An 18,937-nucleotide genomic window follows, 5' to 3' on the forward strand; every position below is an offset into this window, starting at 1 on the left:
AATTTCAAAATGACATGAATCTGTGATCTTGAGTCCATCACTATAAATGTTAGGGTGGATAAATTTGGAGAAACATGTCAATTTTCAAAATGAGAAAAGTAATACCCTGGAAGGTGTGAGTTTTTGGAATATGTTGAAGTCTAGGAAGGGAACTCGGGTGTAGACTGAGTATTATTAACTCTACAGATGATGTCCAGCAAGCAGATCCAACTAAATGAATGTATGATACAACTAAAATAAAAGTAAATCTACTCACCCTTTGAAGACACCTAGCAATGGACAAGGAACAGGAAGGTGTTGGCAGTGCAAGCAAAATGTCACCTAGTGGCAATTTGAAAGCCCATTAAACAAAATAAAAATGACACCAAAAATGACAGACTATACAGCAATTTCAGTTAAAACTTTGGACGGTTGACTGATAATGCACACAGCGTGTAACCTACTATAATCATCAGGGGTGTAACCATGAAAAAGCGCTAAATTCACAACCTGTAGGAGTATAAAAAGCACACCTGCATTGGACAGAAGTCAACCGCTGACTTTTTGCATTCCACAACCAAAAACCTGCCGACGAAAGCGAAAAGAAAAAGGTATTAAAAAGCAGAGATTTGCTCAGAGTCAGCGTGTTACAAATGGGTTGCTTTTTATTTTTTATTAGAATACATATGGTCTGCTGTACAGTTGGCAGCTTACCTACATGCCACAGGAGAGTTAAAACATGCAAATGGATTAAGTCTAAAAGGTGGAGAGAAAAAAAAAAAAAAGTCTTAAGCAGCCACTTCCCTCCCCCATTTCTGCAGCACATACAAACTCATAAAAGCATTTTTATTGTGATTACATGTTTATGTCTGCACACAAGGTGAATTTACACAAATAATGAAACGTCACAATACCCTCCGGTTTGATTGATGGTACGGTCCTAAAGTTCCTATTTGTGTGCACGCTTCTTTCTTTGGCACAACAAACAGTAGAAGACGTACAAACCCTGAAGATAACGGCAATACGAATGGGATGTCCCCTCCCCCACAGGTTGTGAGAAATGTACTTAAACAACAAATGCACACACAAAAAACTCTCCAGGAGTGTGTCATAACACAACAAACAACAACAACAAAAATATATATATCGTTCTTAAAACCAAGATGGACAAATATATTCCATTAATAAGGCCCACTTTACAAAATTACATAATTTTTTTACCTTAAATAAAATCTATAAGCTTCCAAAATAAGTCTTCTAACAAAGAAATAACATGGAGTTCCAGTTGGACTACAAAGATGGCGGAATGATTTTGGCACAGGCCAAGATGGAGGGGGCCTACAAGTCATTCCACATAGAAACCCTCAGGTGCATCAATCTGGCGACATGAAAGCAAACAGGTACACAAAGCAGGTTTTGACCAGCAAAAAAAAAACAAAAACAAAAAAACAGAAAAGGATTGGGGGAGGGAGGAGGGGAGTGTAATCCATTGCAGGTCTTAAAGTTAAGTGCTGGTTAAGTGCAGATTACAGTCTACCCAGTAACACCATGACCCGCCAAGAACAATGGAGAGGATGGAAAGTCAAAGTGTAAAATGTTTGTACATATGCCAGGAGATGATTTCTGGATGACCACTAACGCTACGGAGTGGACCAAATGTGAACATTGGACTGAGTTTCTGAAAACTTGTTGGCAAACAAGTGCATAAAAGGGGAAAACCCCAAAAAATATAACATACGAGGCACCAGTGCCAACAGGTTACTATTATCTAAAGTCTTTGATCTAATGATTCAAATCTTTAATATTCATGTTCCTGGACATGGGTTTTGGGCAATTCTCGACAACCTCAAAAATGTCACAGAGTTTCCAACAGCTGTAATCAAAGTCTGTCTCAATCGTAAATTACTCGGGATGATATTTTAACGGTGAGAATTCAGGATGTCACCAGTGCGTTAAAGAAATCCTACTTCTACTACTACTAAGTCATACTTCGGACAGAAGACCAAACATTTTTCACAAGAATTTTGGACAACCAATAAATGATGGACTTCAGGATTTGTCGGGACGGTGTTGCTAGTTTTTGGAAGAACAACCGATAGATGTTTGAAAACTTCAAAACCCGTCACGAAACCAACAAGTTCCCAGTAGCAGGGCTCTTCCTGAGACAAATTCTTCACTGGTGAAAGGCAAGGAAGGGACTAGTGATACTAAATTATTGGTGGGACTCAGTGAGGGTGCTAAGAACCAAAATCTTGACCATACCAAGTCATTCTTTGGACCAAAAGACAGAGGGTGGAGTTCCGAAAACCTTGAGAGAATCATGAAAGACAACTTTGAGATTCTTCACAGGAATTTTGTCAGCATGGTGTTGCTAGCAGATCAAGTTTTACAACCGAACAGTAGAGGATCTTCCTTAGACAAATCCCAAACGGTAACAGGACGCTAATTTATTGAGCTAAGTAAAACAGGCGGGAACCACCAGGTTGCTATTTAAATAAACCCTCCAGTGATGTCACTCACTCCAGACCTAAAACCGTCAACATTAGCATTAGCACGTTACCGACACCGCTAAAGAAAGCGGACACCCTCGTCCGGGCGATCCCTATCCGGACGTTCGACATACTGCCGCATTTAGACGACGAGACCTAAATGACAGGATTAGACGCAGCCAAGAACTTTAACCTTTGAGCTTAATGTTTGTCATGATCCAGTGACGGGTCCTCGGTCTCTGGTTTAAGCGAACAAGGTTCGCCTTCCAGGAATGCTGGGATGGGAATCTGAAATTGGAAAACCTCGAAAGATAAAGTACGCTTGGCCAAGAGAGGGACTATATGATCACATCTTGGTGCCAGCACCCACAGATCCCAACAAAATGGACTTTCCTTGATCCCGGCACACACTTCGGACAGGCAAATTGAACGGAAACTCTGGGCTTTCTCGCTTCTCCCGGAGGATTTGAAGGACATTTTGAGAGGAACTAGGAAGACTTGTTTTGAAATCTATCAGGAGGGAGGTGTTCCCCCTCCACTAAAATAAACGTAGGTTCCATTTCTCGACCGGGTAATGACATCTTAGCTGATTACGAACCAGAGCAAAACGCTTAGCATGACTGCTCAAGCACAGAATAGTAAGTAAACCGAAGTTTTCTTGCGTCAGAATGATGCTTTTCGACAAGGTGATTTTGGCGACTGTTCCATGACGGGGATCAAACGTTTTGCCGTCGGGTTTGCTCTCAAAGTGCAGTTAATGAAAAGTTTGTGAGGTTTCTAGTTCCTGATCCATACCCTGGCCAAAATATTGAGTTAAAGCAATTTTTGGTTTAGTGAGGGGGTAATTTCTTTGTTATATATTTTGAAAAGTATTTATACCCAATTTTGAAGAATTTACCATAATATAGGATACTGCTAACCTTTATTTTACAACATTCAGAGATCACTTGAGAAAGGCTATGAAGACATTTAGACATTCAGATCTTATATCTCCACATCCATTTGTTGCATCAAAATTTACTTTAACTGAAAATTTGGCCACGGTGTGAATAAAATGTGCCCGATTGCGACATATTCACCAATGATGTGCAAGGTAGTGTCTGCTGGTAAGCCAGGGTGCAAAGTCTCTCAAACACATGAATGATGGCAGTCGCCTGTTAAAAAGAAGATAAAGCACCATGGGAAATCCAGTATATGAATTAAAAAAAAAAAAAAAAAAAAAAAATCCCCTACATTGCAGTTGAATGAGGAAGTGGGAAGGAAAAATGATAACACAACAGGAAGCGAATTACGTGTGTGTGATCATGACCAAGCACAAAAACGGTCCCAGTTGTTTTACAAAGCAAGGGCTGGGGAACCTTTTTAGGACAAATATTTTGAAATATGAGAATTTTGCAGTTGAATATGAAACTTTTTAACCTTTATAACAGTTCTTCTGAAGTTTTTAGACTTCAACAACAAATCAAATTTCTCATATTTAATAGCTTGTAGGTTCCCCTAGTAGTGTGTCCATGTGTATGATGATGGTATACTTCCAAACATGACAAGACAGTTCAAAAACTGAGTAATTCGCTTCCTGTTTTTGGTCACGCTGAAAGTCAGCAACCTTTGTCAAGTATCAGCATGACGCAGCAGTTTGTTGTGAGATGACGTGACGGGACTGATGCGGTCCTCGCAAGAGCCTCTCCTTTGTCATGACTACAAGGTGACTATAATACATCCAACCGAGCAGAAGAGGATACGTGCGGTGGCGGGCGAGGTCCTTCCTCCCTCCCTCCACGATGGTCCCAGGCAGGAGAGGAAGAAGAGATGTTTGCGTCTCAATGTGCATTCGAGGTCACAGTGACATTTGTCTCTGTTTTTTGTTTTTTTTTGCTCGTCTTTGCTTGTTCTAGAAGCTGCAGTGTGCTGGAGATGGTGATGCACGATTCCTACTTTGGATATCTGTTGGGGGGGAAAAGTCAAAGTATTTACAGGGGGGAAAATATTTGATTAGGGCTGCTCAATTATGGAGAAAAAAATGACAAATCACAATTATTTTGGCAATAATGGAAATCACGATTATTTAAACGATTTTTTTTTTTGGGTACAAAACAAAAAAATGTTTTAGCATTTAAAAATATTATGATAAATTTAAAAAAATTGAAACACTATAATTATGTAGGTTCCATTTGGACCAAAGATAATTAATTAATTAATCAATTAATTAATTAATGTTGGCAAAAAAACGAAGTTGGAGTGCAGCATGTGCACTATGCAGTAGGACGATCATTTATTTATTTATTTTTTGGTACAAAGCAAGAAAATGTTTAAATGTAAAAAACAAATAAAAATTACTAAGACAAATAAAATTCTTTGAAACACGATAATTATGCAAGTATCTTTTGGATGAAACAAAAATTGGTTGTTTTAAAAAAAAAAAAAAAAGAAAAAAAAAAGTGCAAATATATAAATTTGAACAACTCAAAAATTAGTATCAATCTCTGTTTACGATTATGCTGATTTTGTAATTGTGGAGTGTAACAATTGAAATTTTAATTGCATTTCGATTAATTGCACAGCCTTATGTTTGATGACATTTTCCCTTATTATTGTCTGACCCTTCAAAGTTTAAAAAAAAAAAAAAAAAAAAAAAAAAGTTAAAAAAGATTCCACAGGAAATAATGTGATTTTTTTTTAAAAATTTTTTTAAATAAAACAAAGCGGTAAAAAATGGCTGCAACTCTTCAGCCCAGCCAAATCCAATTCTCAACCAATTTTACTGGGTCAAAATAATTAACCCAGGTGCAAATTTTATTTATTTATTTTTTTTCCAGGCTTATACTTTGCTCCCCTTAGGAGCATGGCTCAAGCCATGTCTTTTCTTCCTTTCTTATCTAAGATCTCATGGAGCTTTTTATCCATTTCTGTCCTGTCTCCCTCTGTTGGCCCCTGTTTTTCATGTTTCTTGGACTGGTTGAACCTGTTAAGTGAAATTTCGCTGCTCTGTACTAGGTTAGGAAAACAACCCAACGTTTTTTTGCCAAACTCTTCTCACCTGCCTTCCCTTAAGTTGCGTTAGTGATGTTCAGCCTGGCGATGGGTCCACAAGCGGCTCCCCGTGCCGCTCTTTCCCGAAGCTTGACCCCGACTGGACCACTGCTCCACTCTGGAAGACAGCCCCGTCGTCTTGGCCGTCCGATCGTTGGAGCTTCCCAGCGGGACGGACTTTGTGGCGGCGAGGTGCTGTCTCCATGAGACTTGGTCGGCATTGGCACCCTAGGCAAAAAATAAATAGACAAATAAATAAATAAATAAATAAATAAATAAAAGGCAGTGAAAATAGGTGAGAAAATGAGTAAAACGTAGTGCTGTCACTATAGAATATATATATATATATTTTTTAGAATCGTTTAATCAGATTCATTTTAATGAAAATTTAAAACAATATTTTTGATGGACAGTATTGCAACTTCTGGGGTTTTGTCAAAGGTTCCGTTGCCGATCATTTCTCTGACGTGCAGTTTAGACGTCTCTATTACAGTGAGACTTTCACAGTCATTTCCAGCACTGTAATTATATTTGGTGGCTCGATTGCTCGGGAGGTTCTTTTTTAACAGGCCTTCGGACTAATTGGCTTCCATTAGCGCCCCGCTGAACTGCCTGCGCTGCGTCAGACAGGAAATAAGTCACCCGCCAAGCCTGCAGAGTAGGCGTGCCGGTTGCGGTCACTTCCTGCTCCAAGTCGCTGAGGGGAGGAAACATTAGGGTGGCAAAATTCTCCTTCTATGGTCAGAAAAGCTGTGAGCCAAGGTGGCTTCACACTCTTCCCTGCCAGCAACAAGACGCTTGCAACGTTGTGTTCGGAATAATAAGCAGTGTGTTGAAAACGTCAGTCCTTGTATTAAGTGGCGAATGTAGTGGGAACAGTGAATAGCACCTTTACACAAAGTGAAGAAAAAGGAATATGAGGCTGTATAAAAGTTGTGGGGTCAGCATTTTTGTTGTTACAAATGCAAATATTTACTGTATAAATTGAAAAAGGCAGGAATAGAATCTCTGTACTTTATTTTGAAAGAAAAACACACTAGAAGCAAGTGAAATGGTCTTTCACAAAGACTACCTGAGAAATAGCTTGACAAACAACAAGCTTATTTTGATTTGAGATATTCATTTTTTGTTCGGCTTCACATCTGTGTTGCATGCAGTCAAACAACTTCTGCCGCCTGGGAACACTAAATTTCTTCCCCCACTTGAGCTCAGCAAGACGCATACTTTCCTTACTTTACAATAAGTCAGGTCTTCCAGAATAAATGTTCTTACAGTTCAAGCGAAAGTGAAGTAGGTTGCCGAGTGTGAGAACATGTCCACGTGTGGCTTTGAGTCAATATTTGGGCAAGAGGAACGTCAGCCCGCAATGAATGCTGTTAATGTGTCCCAGCAGAGTAAAAGCCACTGAGAAGTTCTGGCGTCATCACACAGAGCGGCTCCTGTTCACGTGTATGAATGCTACCAAATGGCAAATTTAAAACAGGATATTGCGTCTGGCAACAAAGAAAACACTCAAGTCAGTCTGGCTTATTAGGCATGAACTTGACAAACTGCTCTAAATCACGGTTTCACAAACTGGGGGTCGGGACCTTTAATGCGTTTTATTGGGTTAAATGTAAAATGCTAATTTATTGGTCATCTAAGCAGGCAACCAATTATTCGTCGCGGCAAATTTATTTCTTCTGCATTCTTTGTCATTAGCTTATAAAGTGCAGGTCCTGGGGAGTAATGCCGTTCCCGACAGGAACTTTTAAGTCAATGCAGCCTAACTAAATTTGGGAAACCCCGCTCTCGAGAATGGCAAAAAGAAAACGTACAGCTCGTGTCTGTCATGTAATCTGCGCTGCCTGTAGATTTAATAAAGAAGCGTCTGCAGAACCAATTACATGGCCACTTAAAACCCGTCTGGCCTTTGTCTCACATGCAATTCTAAAGGAAAAGCCAAACTATGTAATCACCTCTTCCAATACACTATAGTCTAAAAATCAGTTGACATGTTTCAGAAAATTGGTGGTCACGCTTGATTTGTACGGATGAAGGTTTATACAGAAGCGATCCTGAACCTGTTTTTGTGGTCATCGGGCTGCTGCTCCAAAAGTCGTTTTGCAGACGTACAGTAGGCCTCGCCTCTGGTTTTAGACTCAACACGGGATGTTTTTGGCGACTTTGTCATGAACTGTAACAACATCTATCTCATTTAATGTAAGTGTGATGAGGTTTAATTAACTATTTTTGCAAGAAAAATAAAAAGTACTGAATAAGCAGAAGGACAATCAACAGGAGGGATGGTGAAAATTTCTGACAAAACACAAAAAAACAAAACATGGCAGGGCACAGCGAAACCATGTGAGGAAAAACACCCAGGCAACACTGGGGCTAAAAACTAAAAGACAACAAAATAAAAACCATTAAAAACTAAAGAAAACCATAGGTTAAAAGGGGATGTCAACATGAAACATTTTTGACAATAATATGGTATATGTGACCTCACAAAAAAAATAAAATAAATGACATTCAGATTAATATTACATTTGTGGAATATGAGTTGAAGCAAAATCCAGCCATTCTTATCCATCTCAGGGGGCGGCCATTTTGCTACATGCTGTCGACTGAAGATTACATCACAGTTGCTCAGGGCTTAGGCAACGACCAATCACAGCTTACTTGTTTTCTGAAGCTGAGCATGTGACAAAATGGCCGCCTTCTGATACTGATAAAAACAGCTGGATTTTGCTGCTTAACTCATATTCCACGAACACAATATTAACCAAAATACAATATTTCGACTAGCGAGGCTGCATAGAGCAAACATATTGTCAAGATTTTTTGGGAGGTTTGACTTCCCCTTTAAAAAGATAACAGTTCACCCAATCAATGATTGTGGCAGTCAGGCTGGCAACGGGTTTTCGTCTCCTCCTTAATGACTATTGATTCGTTGGCTACATCTGCTATGCAGCAAGTCGACAGCTGCAATTTTCTTATCCCTTGGCTCTCTGCCAAAGAATAAATGTACAGACTTTCTTTAAGTCTAGAACAATAGAATTACGCTTTTTCATGCACCAATCAAGCCGGTTTAGGACACATTCATGGGGTCTACATGCAATCTCGTAAGAATACAGGCCTCCACTGTCAACCTTTGACACTGCAATCACGTACTAATCCCCCACCTCCCACTGTCCTGACTGCAGCTGTATTTATCCAAACCTCTTGGGAAAGAACACAGTAAAAACCACCGAAAATGTGCTGGCAATCCAAGCCAAGCATTATTGGCCGCACTGAAAGAAATGCAGAAAAAGACTAACGATGACCACTATTTGAACCGTGTTTTTCTTGCAGTCTGGTCAATTTACGTCGCTAACCGCCGCTATCCAAATGAAGTGGTCAATTTGTTGCTCAAAAAAAAAAAAAAAATCAGCATGAACAAGGTTCCATCAGGGCTGCGAATCAAGCAAATGGGTTTAGGAAATTCCCTAAATGCACAACTGGCTAAAGACTGAATGAAGGAGGCAGGCAGTACATCAGGTCATTGCGGAATGACCACATCTGAGCTGCAGGACGGGAACTGGGGGTCTTTTTGAAAACCTATCTCGTGGTTCCAAGGTAACCAGCACTGGTCAAGGATGACTGATGTTAGACGGGGTCAGAAAGAGGAGACAAAGTGAAAGAGAAAACATTGGCTCTGAGCTCTTTCTATGTGTCTGTCAGTGTCCAACTAATGAAAGAGTTGCGGTCAAGGCCATGGAGTGAAGATGAGATGGACCCCGACTATGACAGAATTCTACAAACAGAGGAGTCGATTCCAGAGTGTTCTTTCCAAGGTTTGAATAGCCAATTATACGACGGCGGGTGGTGGGCGTTACGCTTCTTCCTACCGCGCTTGACTTTATTCAGTGATTGAGTGGGAGAACTCCCTTGGACAATTAGTTGAATCGTCTGGCTGGAGATGACAGACCCCAGCTGAGTTTCCAGTACAGTGTGGGTTCATTTATGCTCCCAGCACATACAGCAAAAACACCACTGCCAGTTCTGCATCTAATCAGCCATGAATCTACATTCTATCCCCACCAAATACAAAGTAGGAGAGTTAACATTTTCACAACAAAAATGATTAATAATTTTCTTATTAACAAGAAGAAAAACAAAACATTTGAATCAAGTACATTGAATCGTACCAAACTGTTCCACTTTAAAATATATCGACATTTGTATCGAATCGTCTTTCACCGGAAAGATACATCTTTGAAGAAAATCACACGAACAAGTTAATTCATTTGTATGTAAAATGACAATAAACTAATTACCACATATAACCACTTTGAGCTGTACCATATTGACCTGAACCATAATCCCAATGATTCAAATCGAATCAGTACGCTCATTGTAATGCTCTGAGCTGACAAACCAGAAGCATAATGGGTTTGATCCCAGCTTTATCTTTAAAAAAAATAATAATAATAATTGTGGGAGCAGAAATGGCTGTCATTATTATTTGTCTTCCTTTAATATTTATCAAGTAAGACTTCAAAAGACAGTTATACTTTTTGTTTTATTTTCTACCCATACAGAGGAGGCATAAAATAGTTATAATGTATGGCATCTTTGAATAAACATTGAGTATCATTTAGGATCTTGAAAGTGTCATTTTTGAATGACCGGAGGTTCAGTGAGAGGTTTTCTCGCTGACCTCTACGTTCCCACAAGGGACTATTGGCTGGCCGGCGAGTAATCCCACTCGGAGCGGATGCCAGTAAACTGCCATTCAAAATGTGCTACTCTGTGAAATATTTGTTCGCTGAAAGATTTGAATGTAGCATTTTCTCAGTTACGATTCATTTAGGCGACACTATCCATAAAAGGATAATACTCTGCAGTACTCTTTAATGAAATATTTGGACAATTTGGACAAAAGGGGATGAATGGTTCTCTTCCAGAGTACTCTATATTTATGTTTGCTTGGTATTAATTTAAACATGTTTCTTTCCCAGCCCTGCCTACTTTATCAGTCTGACGGAATGACATGTTATTGTAGCCATGGAGCCCACTCGATAAGCAGTTGCTATAGCCATTAGGTAATATACAAACAGACATTTGTGGTCTACTCCACACCTCTGGAGGAATGTACACAATTCACCATAGAACCTTTAATAGCTACTGAAACTAGATGCAATAATTAGTGGAAAGAATTATGCATGCAACACCAGACAAATAAAAAAAAAAATAGAGGCATGTTTATGCCACGCATCTTGCAGGTGGCGCACATAAATACAAGAAAACTATTTTCTTCTCTTTGAGGCTTTTCTAGCCTTCGTTTCCAGTTGTTAATAGCTTGTTCATTTCCACCCTGCGTGACTTTTCGTCCCACCCTTTTCTGTTTGTGCTGCGTGAGAATGCTGAGTTAACATTGCAGGAGCAGAAAATAGTGGAAACCAGGCAGTATTTTTATTTATTTTTTATATCAACCTGTTGCTCAAGCAGAAAATCTGAAGTAATCAGTTGTACCTGTGGTCGTTGCGAGTACGAGCGGCTCCAGGACTGAGATGTGACAGGATCATGAGGCACAGTCCTACCCAGGGCTCCTGCTTCCACAGAGGGAGACCTGGCGTTTCCACCGCGATGGTGCACCAAATCCTCAGCTTCTTTTTCGATGGTCCGCATGTACATCTGCAACAGCACAAAGGAATCATGCAACATCAATCACCGTGAATGAATGTTGTCATTTTTGAATTGTCTTACATTTGCAGGGGATGGCTTGGCTCCCTTTAGAGCAGAAACAATTCCGGTAGTTCTCGGTCCAGGGCTCACAGAGTCCTCAGAGTCAACCGTTGTTGCCAGATAAGCCCTCCATGTTGATGCGGTTTCCGGCTCATCGTCAGAAGCTCCCTCCGTAGCCTCCCTTCCAACCCCTCTTCGTCTACCCTTCTCATCAGATGCAATGCCTTTGTTCTTCCAGGTGCTTCTCACAGTTACATTCTTTGAGTCTGGTATATGCTCTTCCAGGGAATGCTGCGTATGACTTTGGTTTTGCCAGCTGGTGAAAGTGGTGGTGCTATTAGCGCTTTCGAAGGCCGAATCCGAGTCGTTGAGGTCAGCGGAGGAGGTATCAGGAGACTGGCGGCTGAAGCTGCTGTGTTGGTAGGTTGTGTGCCTCATGGCTGATTCCACTCTGGAGGTGCTGTGGAGCCTCGATTTGGATGAGGAATCATTGTGGTTATCTGCTCCAGGGTCCAGGTCTTGGCTTGACCGCATTGTAATCTCACTTTTAGGGATGGAGATTTCGTAAGGGATTGAGACGCTGCCGTGGAGTTCGCTACTCGGGCCTGTCCAATGAAAGAAGCGAAAATTAATGAGACATTTTGTTTTGTTCCATGACCCAGCTCATAGCCCGCCCAAAAAAAAAGAAAAGAAAAAAAGACACTTTTTTTGATACAATACAATACAATCTGTACAATGCTGTTTGCAGAGTTGAGTGAATGAAGCCTTTTCATGAAGACACTGCTTAAATTACACTTCTCCAAAAGCCAAATAAAACATCTGAGACTTGGGAATCTTGGAACTAAAAGCTGCAGGAAAGGAATCAAGTGGCTGAAATGATGGTGAACTTACCTATGACAAAGTTACTGGTGGACGTGTGTCGTTCCTTGGCGGACAAGGGCTCACTGGATACACTGCTGCTGCGGCTGCTGGTTCTGGAGGAGTTGGGGTCACTGGGATAGATTGTTATACTAGTGGTCATTTTATTGGTGTTGGTCAAGATGGGTTTGGTGGATATCCTGGGCTTGCCGTTGGCAGGCAAGGGCTCTGAAATCATCATTTCTTTCTTGTCAAACTCAACAATGGCAGGTTTGATGACCGCTTTTGACCTCAGTGCCTCACGAGGACTGCAAACTCGCTGGACTTCGAGCCCAGATGAAGTGTTACCGGCTCCTTCAGCTAAATGTGCTCTGCTGTGGAGCTCTTCATCGAATGAGCTCCTGGAGGAAGAACCCTCTGAATGAGAGTCCTTGACATGGGAATATCTAGAATATCTCGAGGTTGCAGTCCTACTGCTCGGAGCTGTAGTAGTCGTTTCAGTCACAGTCTCTGGTTCTGAGGGCCTTGAACCAGTAGACTCTGTTTCTGAAGCAGAGGAATGACCCTCAGACCCCTGATCGTTTGGCAGCAGTTGGTTGACGTTAGACCTGTAAGCTTTGTAGGATCCATTCGCCTTGGACAGGTTGGAGGTAGCAGACGCAGAATGTTGAACTGATTCCTGGTCTGAGGTGAGCTCTGTGTCCTTCTCGAGTGCAGCGGCGCTGCTCTCGGGCACAACATCCGAGTTGTTTGATTCACTGTCACTGCCTCCATACACTTTAGAAATGTTTTCTATTCTGCTCTTTTTGCTCTCACCATCACTCTGCCTATTAGCCGTCCTCATGGGCTTCTGGTCATTAGCTGCTGGGGGATAACGACTAAGAACAGATACTTTCTTAATGTCACTCGAGGGTGTATTTAAAGAGCTATACATTGTTCCCTTGTATGCTTTTTCCTCAATTCCTCTGCCCATCTCTTTTATTCCATTATCAGATGGGGTTTTGGGTGTCCTCCTACTTTTGTGTGCAGGACTTGTGGCTCGGTTCAGGGAAATTATGGAACTTTCCTCTGAGTTGCTGAGCTCTTTAGTTCTCAGCTTGGTTTCTCTCTTGTGCTGAGGAGAAAGCTCCCTCCTGTGCTTAGGCGAGCTGGGCTCTGTGACAGAAGCAGCACTTCGATATTTAGGCTTCTCTTGCCTGAAACTTCCCTTCACGATCTCTTCATTCTCAGCTTTGCCATTCTCCAGGTGTTTGGCAGGGCTGTTGGGGCAGATGTTAACACTTCCGTTGCCTTGCTTATCCACATTACTCGTTCTGTGGCCTCCGATTCCACCTTTATTGCACAGCTGCGTCCTGAGCTGTTCCACCTGCTCGCTCAGTTGGCGAGCCCGGTCGCGCTCCATCTGGAACTTTTCGTGAAGCTCGCCATTTTTGGACTCTGAGCTCTTCAAGTCATCCTCCACAATCTCCAGCTGTTTGAGGCGGTTCTTAAGCCGCTCAACTTCCTGCGTCAACTCCTTTACTTTGTTGTCCTCCTCGGGTGACCCTGCAAGGCCACTGTTCTTCTGATTCTCAGATTTATTCAGCAGGCCAATATTGTAGTCGAGGCTCTTCTTGCGCCCAGTCAAGTTACTGGTGTGGATGCCTGTGGAAGACAGCTCCTCTTCAATTCTCGACCTCATGAAATCTGCACGACCAGGATCAACAGACATGCCAAGGCGCTCCAGTTTCTCCGTGAGCTTTAGAATGAGCTTCTCATCGTCTTTTTGTTTCTCTCGTATCCGCTTACGCTCATTCTCAAAGGTCTGGCAGAATCCCTTAAGCTTGTCAAGATCCGCCGCTAAAGTTTGCTCTGCTTTGTCTAGTCTCACCTCTGACCCCTCCATTTCCTTTAAACGTGCTCTGAGGGCCTCCAACTCGGTTGAGAGCTTCTTGGTTAGGTTCTTCTCTTCATTGAGGCTGAGGCAGAGCTGGCTACAGTCTGACTTGCTTTTCCCAAAAGCTTCTTCCAGTTTCTCCAGTTCCGCCATCCTCTGCTGTAGATGTTCAATCTCGGCCTTCAGCTCCATTGTTAGGTTTTCTTCCTCTTCCAGTTTCTCTCTCACTGTACGGCAGAGGTCTTCCGCTTTGCGTACCTCCTCATCTTTACCTTGGATTTTCAGGAGGCGTTTCCTCAGGGCTTCTACATCACCAAGTAAGGATGAATTGCTGCCTTCTGCCTGGATGATCTTATCCTGTAGGAGAGAGTTTACCCATTGATTAATGGATTTATTTCTCTGCTGTACATCCGTTCTGCAAACATCATTACTAGCTAGTCAACCATTACTGACCTGAATGTCTAGCAGCTCGTCTTCAGACTTCTGCAGCTTGTTAGTGGCTTCCTCCAGCTCATCAAGCCGTCTACTGAGACTTTGTAGCTTGTGTCGCAGGTGGCGATGTGTCATGTCAGACATGGCTACAAGTTGATTTTATTGTGTTTCGAGTGTTTTATGTTTTCTTCAGGTTATTTGAGCGTTTGCAGAGGTACACATTTGTGTTGTGTTGATATCCAGTCAAGCTCCCTGTTAGACAATGGCCAACGTGAAAGTGGCTCACATCTATCTGTGATCCGTCCTGCTGCACTTTTTACAACAGCTGGTGCTTTAAGATTACGTTCCGTCAACTTGGTGTGAAGAAGATGAATCCGTCATCTAAAGGAAGGAGAGTGGAAAGAGCACTTTCGTCAATGAGAGTCATTGGTAGTCTAATACAGTAGGCAGTACAGACCCTAATAAGAGTGAGAGATAGGAGAGCTCGACTAAAAACACAATAAGCGCTAATGTTTTTTTTATGGACCTGCCAAGGACACAAATATAATGGAGCAAATGTCAACACAATCGAAGACCTTCAGAAACCGTTAGGGGAGGCATACAGATGACATCCGCAATTTCTTCCATCACCATTTGTTTTATTCTAATTGTGGGAGCAGTGAGTTCGCCACACACTAAAATACAACGGCGCATTTTATTACGTTCACTGTTCACCTTGCTTTGTCCTTTTACATGGAATCGTGGTGGGGGGTTCTGACGTGCTCATGTGGATGGAGGTTTGGACATGCCTGCACAGGTTTCTCCCACGCAAACATGCTTGTACGCGCACACAGCCTCTCTGCAGCTATCGCCAGCATTGATTTTTGCTCGGCTGCGTGTTTCTGCTGACAGCGGCATTTCTCAAAAACACTAGCCTTTATAACATAACCCCTATCCACTCACACCCACACCCCCACACGCACACACACACGCACCCACACACATTACAATAACAATGTCAACATCACAGCATTCCTCCACACTTTACCCGAACCCATTTCCACCTTATAAGACATTATCGATGTGCACATTGCGGTAATATTATCAAGAGTCAAGTCAGTCTGCTTCAAGATAGTGCACAGGAAACTGCGAAGACATTGAATAAATCAGTGGGTATCAAACACACTGGAGCGCCAGATTACTTAAGAATGGGGCATTATGCAAATGCAATGTAATACATTTTCACCACCTAATGTAATAAAGACACATTTTGTAATATGCTGGAATGCAATGTGTTATAAACTGCATTTTGTAATAAGTTGTTACATATAGCGGCTTGGATAGTTAATGAATGGATGAATGATTATTGCATCACTTATAACACGCAGGGGTTGAAAATTTTGAAATTGGAAACGTAAAATAAAAAATAACCATTAATTTTAAAACTAATAATGAAAACACATGAAGAAGTTGAGGCACTTAGGCGACTGGAGGATTTTATGGTCCACCAGTTAACATATTCACAAGTCACAGTCCCAAACCAATCTCCTTATCTATTACTTTTCTTCTCAATCGAAGGCAAAACCAACATTAAGCTTAATTAATATTTGACCAAATATCTGTTGGATAAACTGGGAAGTTTACCTGTCTTTGTGGGTTTTATAATTAGAAATGAGATATAGTTGTGTTTTTTTGCATGATGCCATCCTCCAACCCTGAATCCAAAGCGCGTATTTGAAGTTCCCTCCAGATCCTTGCTACATCAGGTGGCTTCTGCCCTACCCTACACATACATACTGTAGTATCCTGGTGTGTTGCCAGGTTCACACACACTACATAAAAGATTACATCTTTCAAAAACCAAAAAAGGCACAAACAGGCTCCATTAAAACTTGTCAAGTCAGGTCTCATGAATACCAAGTCAAGTTGTCAAGTTAAGTTTTAGCCAAGCAAGGTCAAATAAGTCCTAAAATTGGGGACTTTAGTCCAACTCAATTCAAGTCCACTATCGCTGCAATTTTGTTGATGGAAAAGCATCAATAGCATACGACCCCAGTATGCAGACCCAAGCATGACACCGATTAGTAGCACACAAAAGGCTGCCTGTCAGCAGAGCCGCCATAAATCAAAGAGTCTAAGCTTTTGTCTCATGCATGATTCAGGTGGTGGGATTTCCTGCTCCAATTACACCTCCTGATTCTCTTTCATTTTTGCTAAGCAGGCGCCTCTATTGACCATGAGGAAGATCAGCCTGAGGGTGGGACAGACATCTGCACGCATCATCACTTAGCGACTCCTCCTAAACCTCCCCTTCGTGTATTCTCTCATTCATGTTCAAAGGGTGCAAACCACTACGAATAAAGACTGTTTGAAGTTGTTTTTAAAACAGTCTGTGATAAAAAAAAAAAAAAAAAGAAAAAGAAAAGAAAAGAAAAAAAGATCTACCAGAGCAGTAAACACACATTATAGGACACGACATCACAGTTTACTCCCGAAAGACTTTATATACTTTCCATTGTTTCATTTGGTGCGGAAAAAGTACTTGCTGCACAATTTATTAAACATTTTGTTGAACACAAAACCAAGCACTTTGAAAAGTCAATCTGGCACCCATTACGCTCCTGAAAGCACAATGGCAAGCTCAAAGCGCCGTGATGGAGAGAGCCTTTTTTTCCCCTAATGATTCCACACTTTCATGAGGTCTGGTGGTTTTAGCGAGTGGCACGCGGTGGAGGGCAAGAGAGGAAATGACAGCACACGACGGATTGCAGGAAAAAAGAAAGGGGGACAGGTTGGATGGACAACTAGCCAACTGACGTCAAAACACTCCATTCAATGTCATTGTGTCTTGCATTGGCTTGACCAGTACTGACATGTTGACTGTGATGTATGTCTGCTTTTCTGCTGTTGTCTTGGCGAGGTGGTCGCTGGGAAAGTAAACTTGGCTCCTCGGATTATCCCAAACATAACCAAAAGTAAGCAACTTTCTAATCTTAGCTTTGGGAAAATGTAAGCACCACAAGATAATTACCTTTACTCCAGAAAAGCCTCATACGATTACCTCTGCTATGATTTGATGATCACCCTACAATCAAATGCCTCAGAAGTCAAGCAATTCAGAATTTGGCCAATGTTCGGGTGAAACATGGGACTCCAAAATGTCAAAGTTTGAACAACTGCCAAGCATATCACTGGAATACTACACAAAATCTCACTCAGCATACCTTATTTCAGCAAACTTCAAAGGAACTGTATTCATGTCTAGTTTTTTTTTTCTTTTTTTCTTTTTTTTAAGTTCTTATATAAGGATGAGGCACAACCAACAGAGAAGAACACATTAAAAATTCAAAGATTAAAGCTAAACTCAAGTGTCGTTCATTGTCATCAGGTAAAGTGTTTACTCAGTAAATGTTGTTTTAAACTTGTGTGATACAATAAGAATGTTAGAAGATGTTCTGCATAACACCATGTCGTCATTACAATATGGACCTTGTAATATTAACAGACAAATTCTTTTTACACCTACATGACAGTTGAGAATGTGATTATTATGATTTTATTATTTCAAATGCCATTATTTATTATTATTGCCTTTACAGGATAAGTGATTCAGAGGACACCAAAGGACCATGTCAAAGGGTGCAAAACTCATTTTTGTTGCAGGCCATATGGTACTTAGGGTTCCCCACAGAGGGCCATTATGACAGTAAAACCATATATATGTTATTATGGTTCCTAAATGGTATTTTTGAAATCGGAAGTCACAGAAAATACTTTCTATTTTGAAAAGTGGTTTGCTAACCAACAAATAAATAAATAAATAAATAAATAAATAAATAAATACATAAATAAAATAAAATATTGCTAGACCTCAGAGCTGTTAAAAGTGGTGACAATTTTAATACAGATTCGCCAACACCTAAACACTAAATTTGCACTGTTCCATAAACAGTACCAATATGAACGTGTTCCAAATTGGCAACCACAGTTTCAATGCTCAATCGATAAAGATATCTGAACACAAGATTGGCTAAATTAAGACATCAACGGCAATTAGTCCTGTACTGCCTACCTCTCACCTCATTGTGTCTTCTCTTTCATTGCGAGCAATTTTTCCTCCTTTCCTCCCTCCCGCATCTCACTCTGACACGCACTCCAGCACGGCCGAGGGGGCGCTTTTTATGGGCAGCGGCGCGTGCAAAACGACTCTGGCAAGGGCCCACCTCTGCCAAACCAATCAACATACCTGAAGCATGATTATCATGGGGGCTGGACCCTCATTAGCCGCACATAGTGAATTCTGTAGAGTAAATTTTGCTCTAAAGAGAGTAACATTTACACTTGGAAGAGAGTAAAATATTCAGAGTAAATTTTACTCTGTATTTGTAATGTGCACAAGAGAATTTGCCTATTCCATGAAAAAAAAATATTAAAGATTTTACACTGAGAAATTCCAAGTAAATTTTTCAAGGAGAGATTTTGACTAAACTTTACTACAGTATTTTATTTAAAAACAAAAAGAAGTTACACAGGGTTTGAGGAACAAACTCATTATTTTAGCTTGGGAGACTGCCACTCTACC

At 41.1% G+C, this 18,937-nt stretch overlaps 1 protein-coding gene across 2 annotated transcripts in view; it reads right to left on the reverse strand.

The window, feature by feature from the left end:
- Window positions 1–618: 618 nt before the first annotated feature.
- luzp1 (leucine zipper protein 1) overlaps window positions 619–18,937 on the reverse strand; it is a 46,532-nt gene continuing 28,213 nt past the window's right edge. For both annotated transcript variants that reach the window (XM_077538051.1, XM_077538050.1), the window contains 6 exons: window positions 14,398–14,757; window positions 12,102–14,301; window positions 11,232–11,815; window positions 10,998–11,159; window positions 5,506–5,726; window positions 619–4,412 (listed from right to left, as the gene is read on the reverse strand). In XM_077538051.1, coding sequence (XP_077394177.1) covers window positions 5,526–5,726; window positions 10,998–11,159; window positions 11,232–11,815; window positions 12,102–14,301; window positions 14,398–14,520 — 3,270 coding nt within the window. In that variant the 5' untranslated portion in view covers window positions 14,521–14,757 and the 3' untranslated portion in view covers window positions 619–4,412; window positions 5,506–5,525. The remainder of the gene's footprint in view (window positions 4,413–5,505; window positions 5,727–10,997; window positions 11,160–11,231; window positions 11,816–12,101; window positions 14,302–14,397; window positions 14,758–18,937) is intronic.

Source organism: Festucalex cinctus, chromosome 12, assembly GCF_051991245.1.
Source record: "Festucalex cinctus isolate MCC-2025b chromosome 12, RoL_Fcin_1.0, whole genome shotgun sequence".
Classification (NCBI taxonomy): Eukaryota; Metazoa; Chordata; class Actinopteri; order Syngnathiformes; family Syngnathidae; genus Festucalex; species Festucalex cinctus.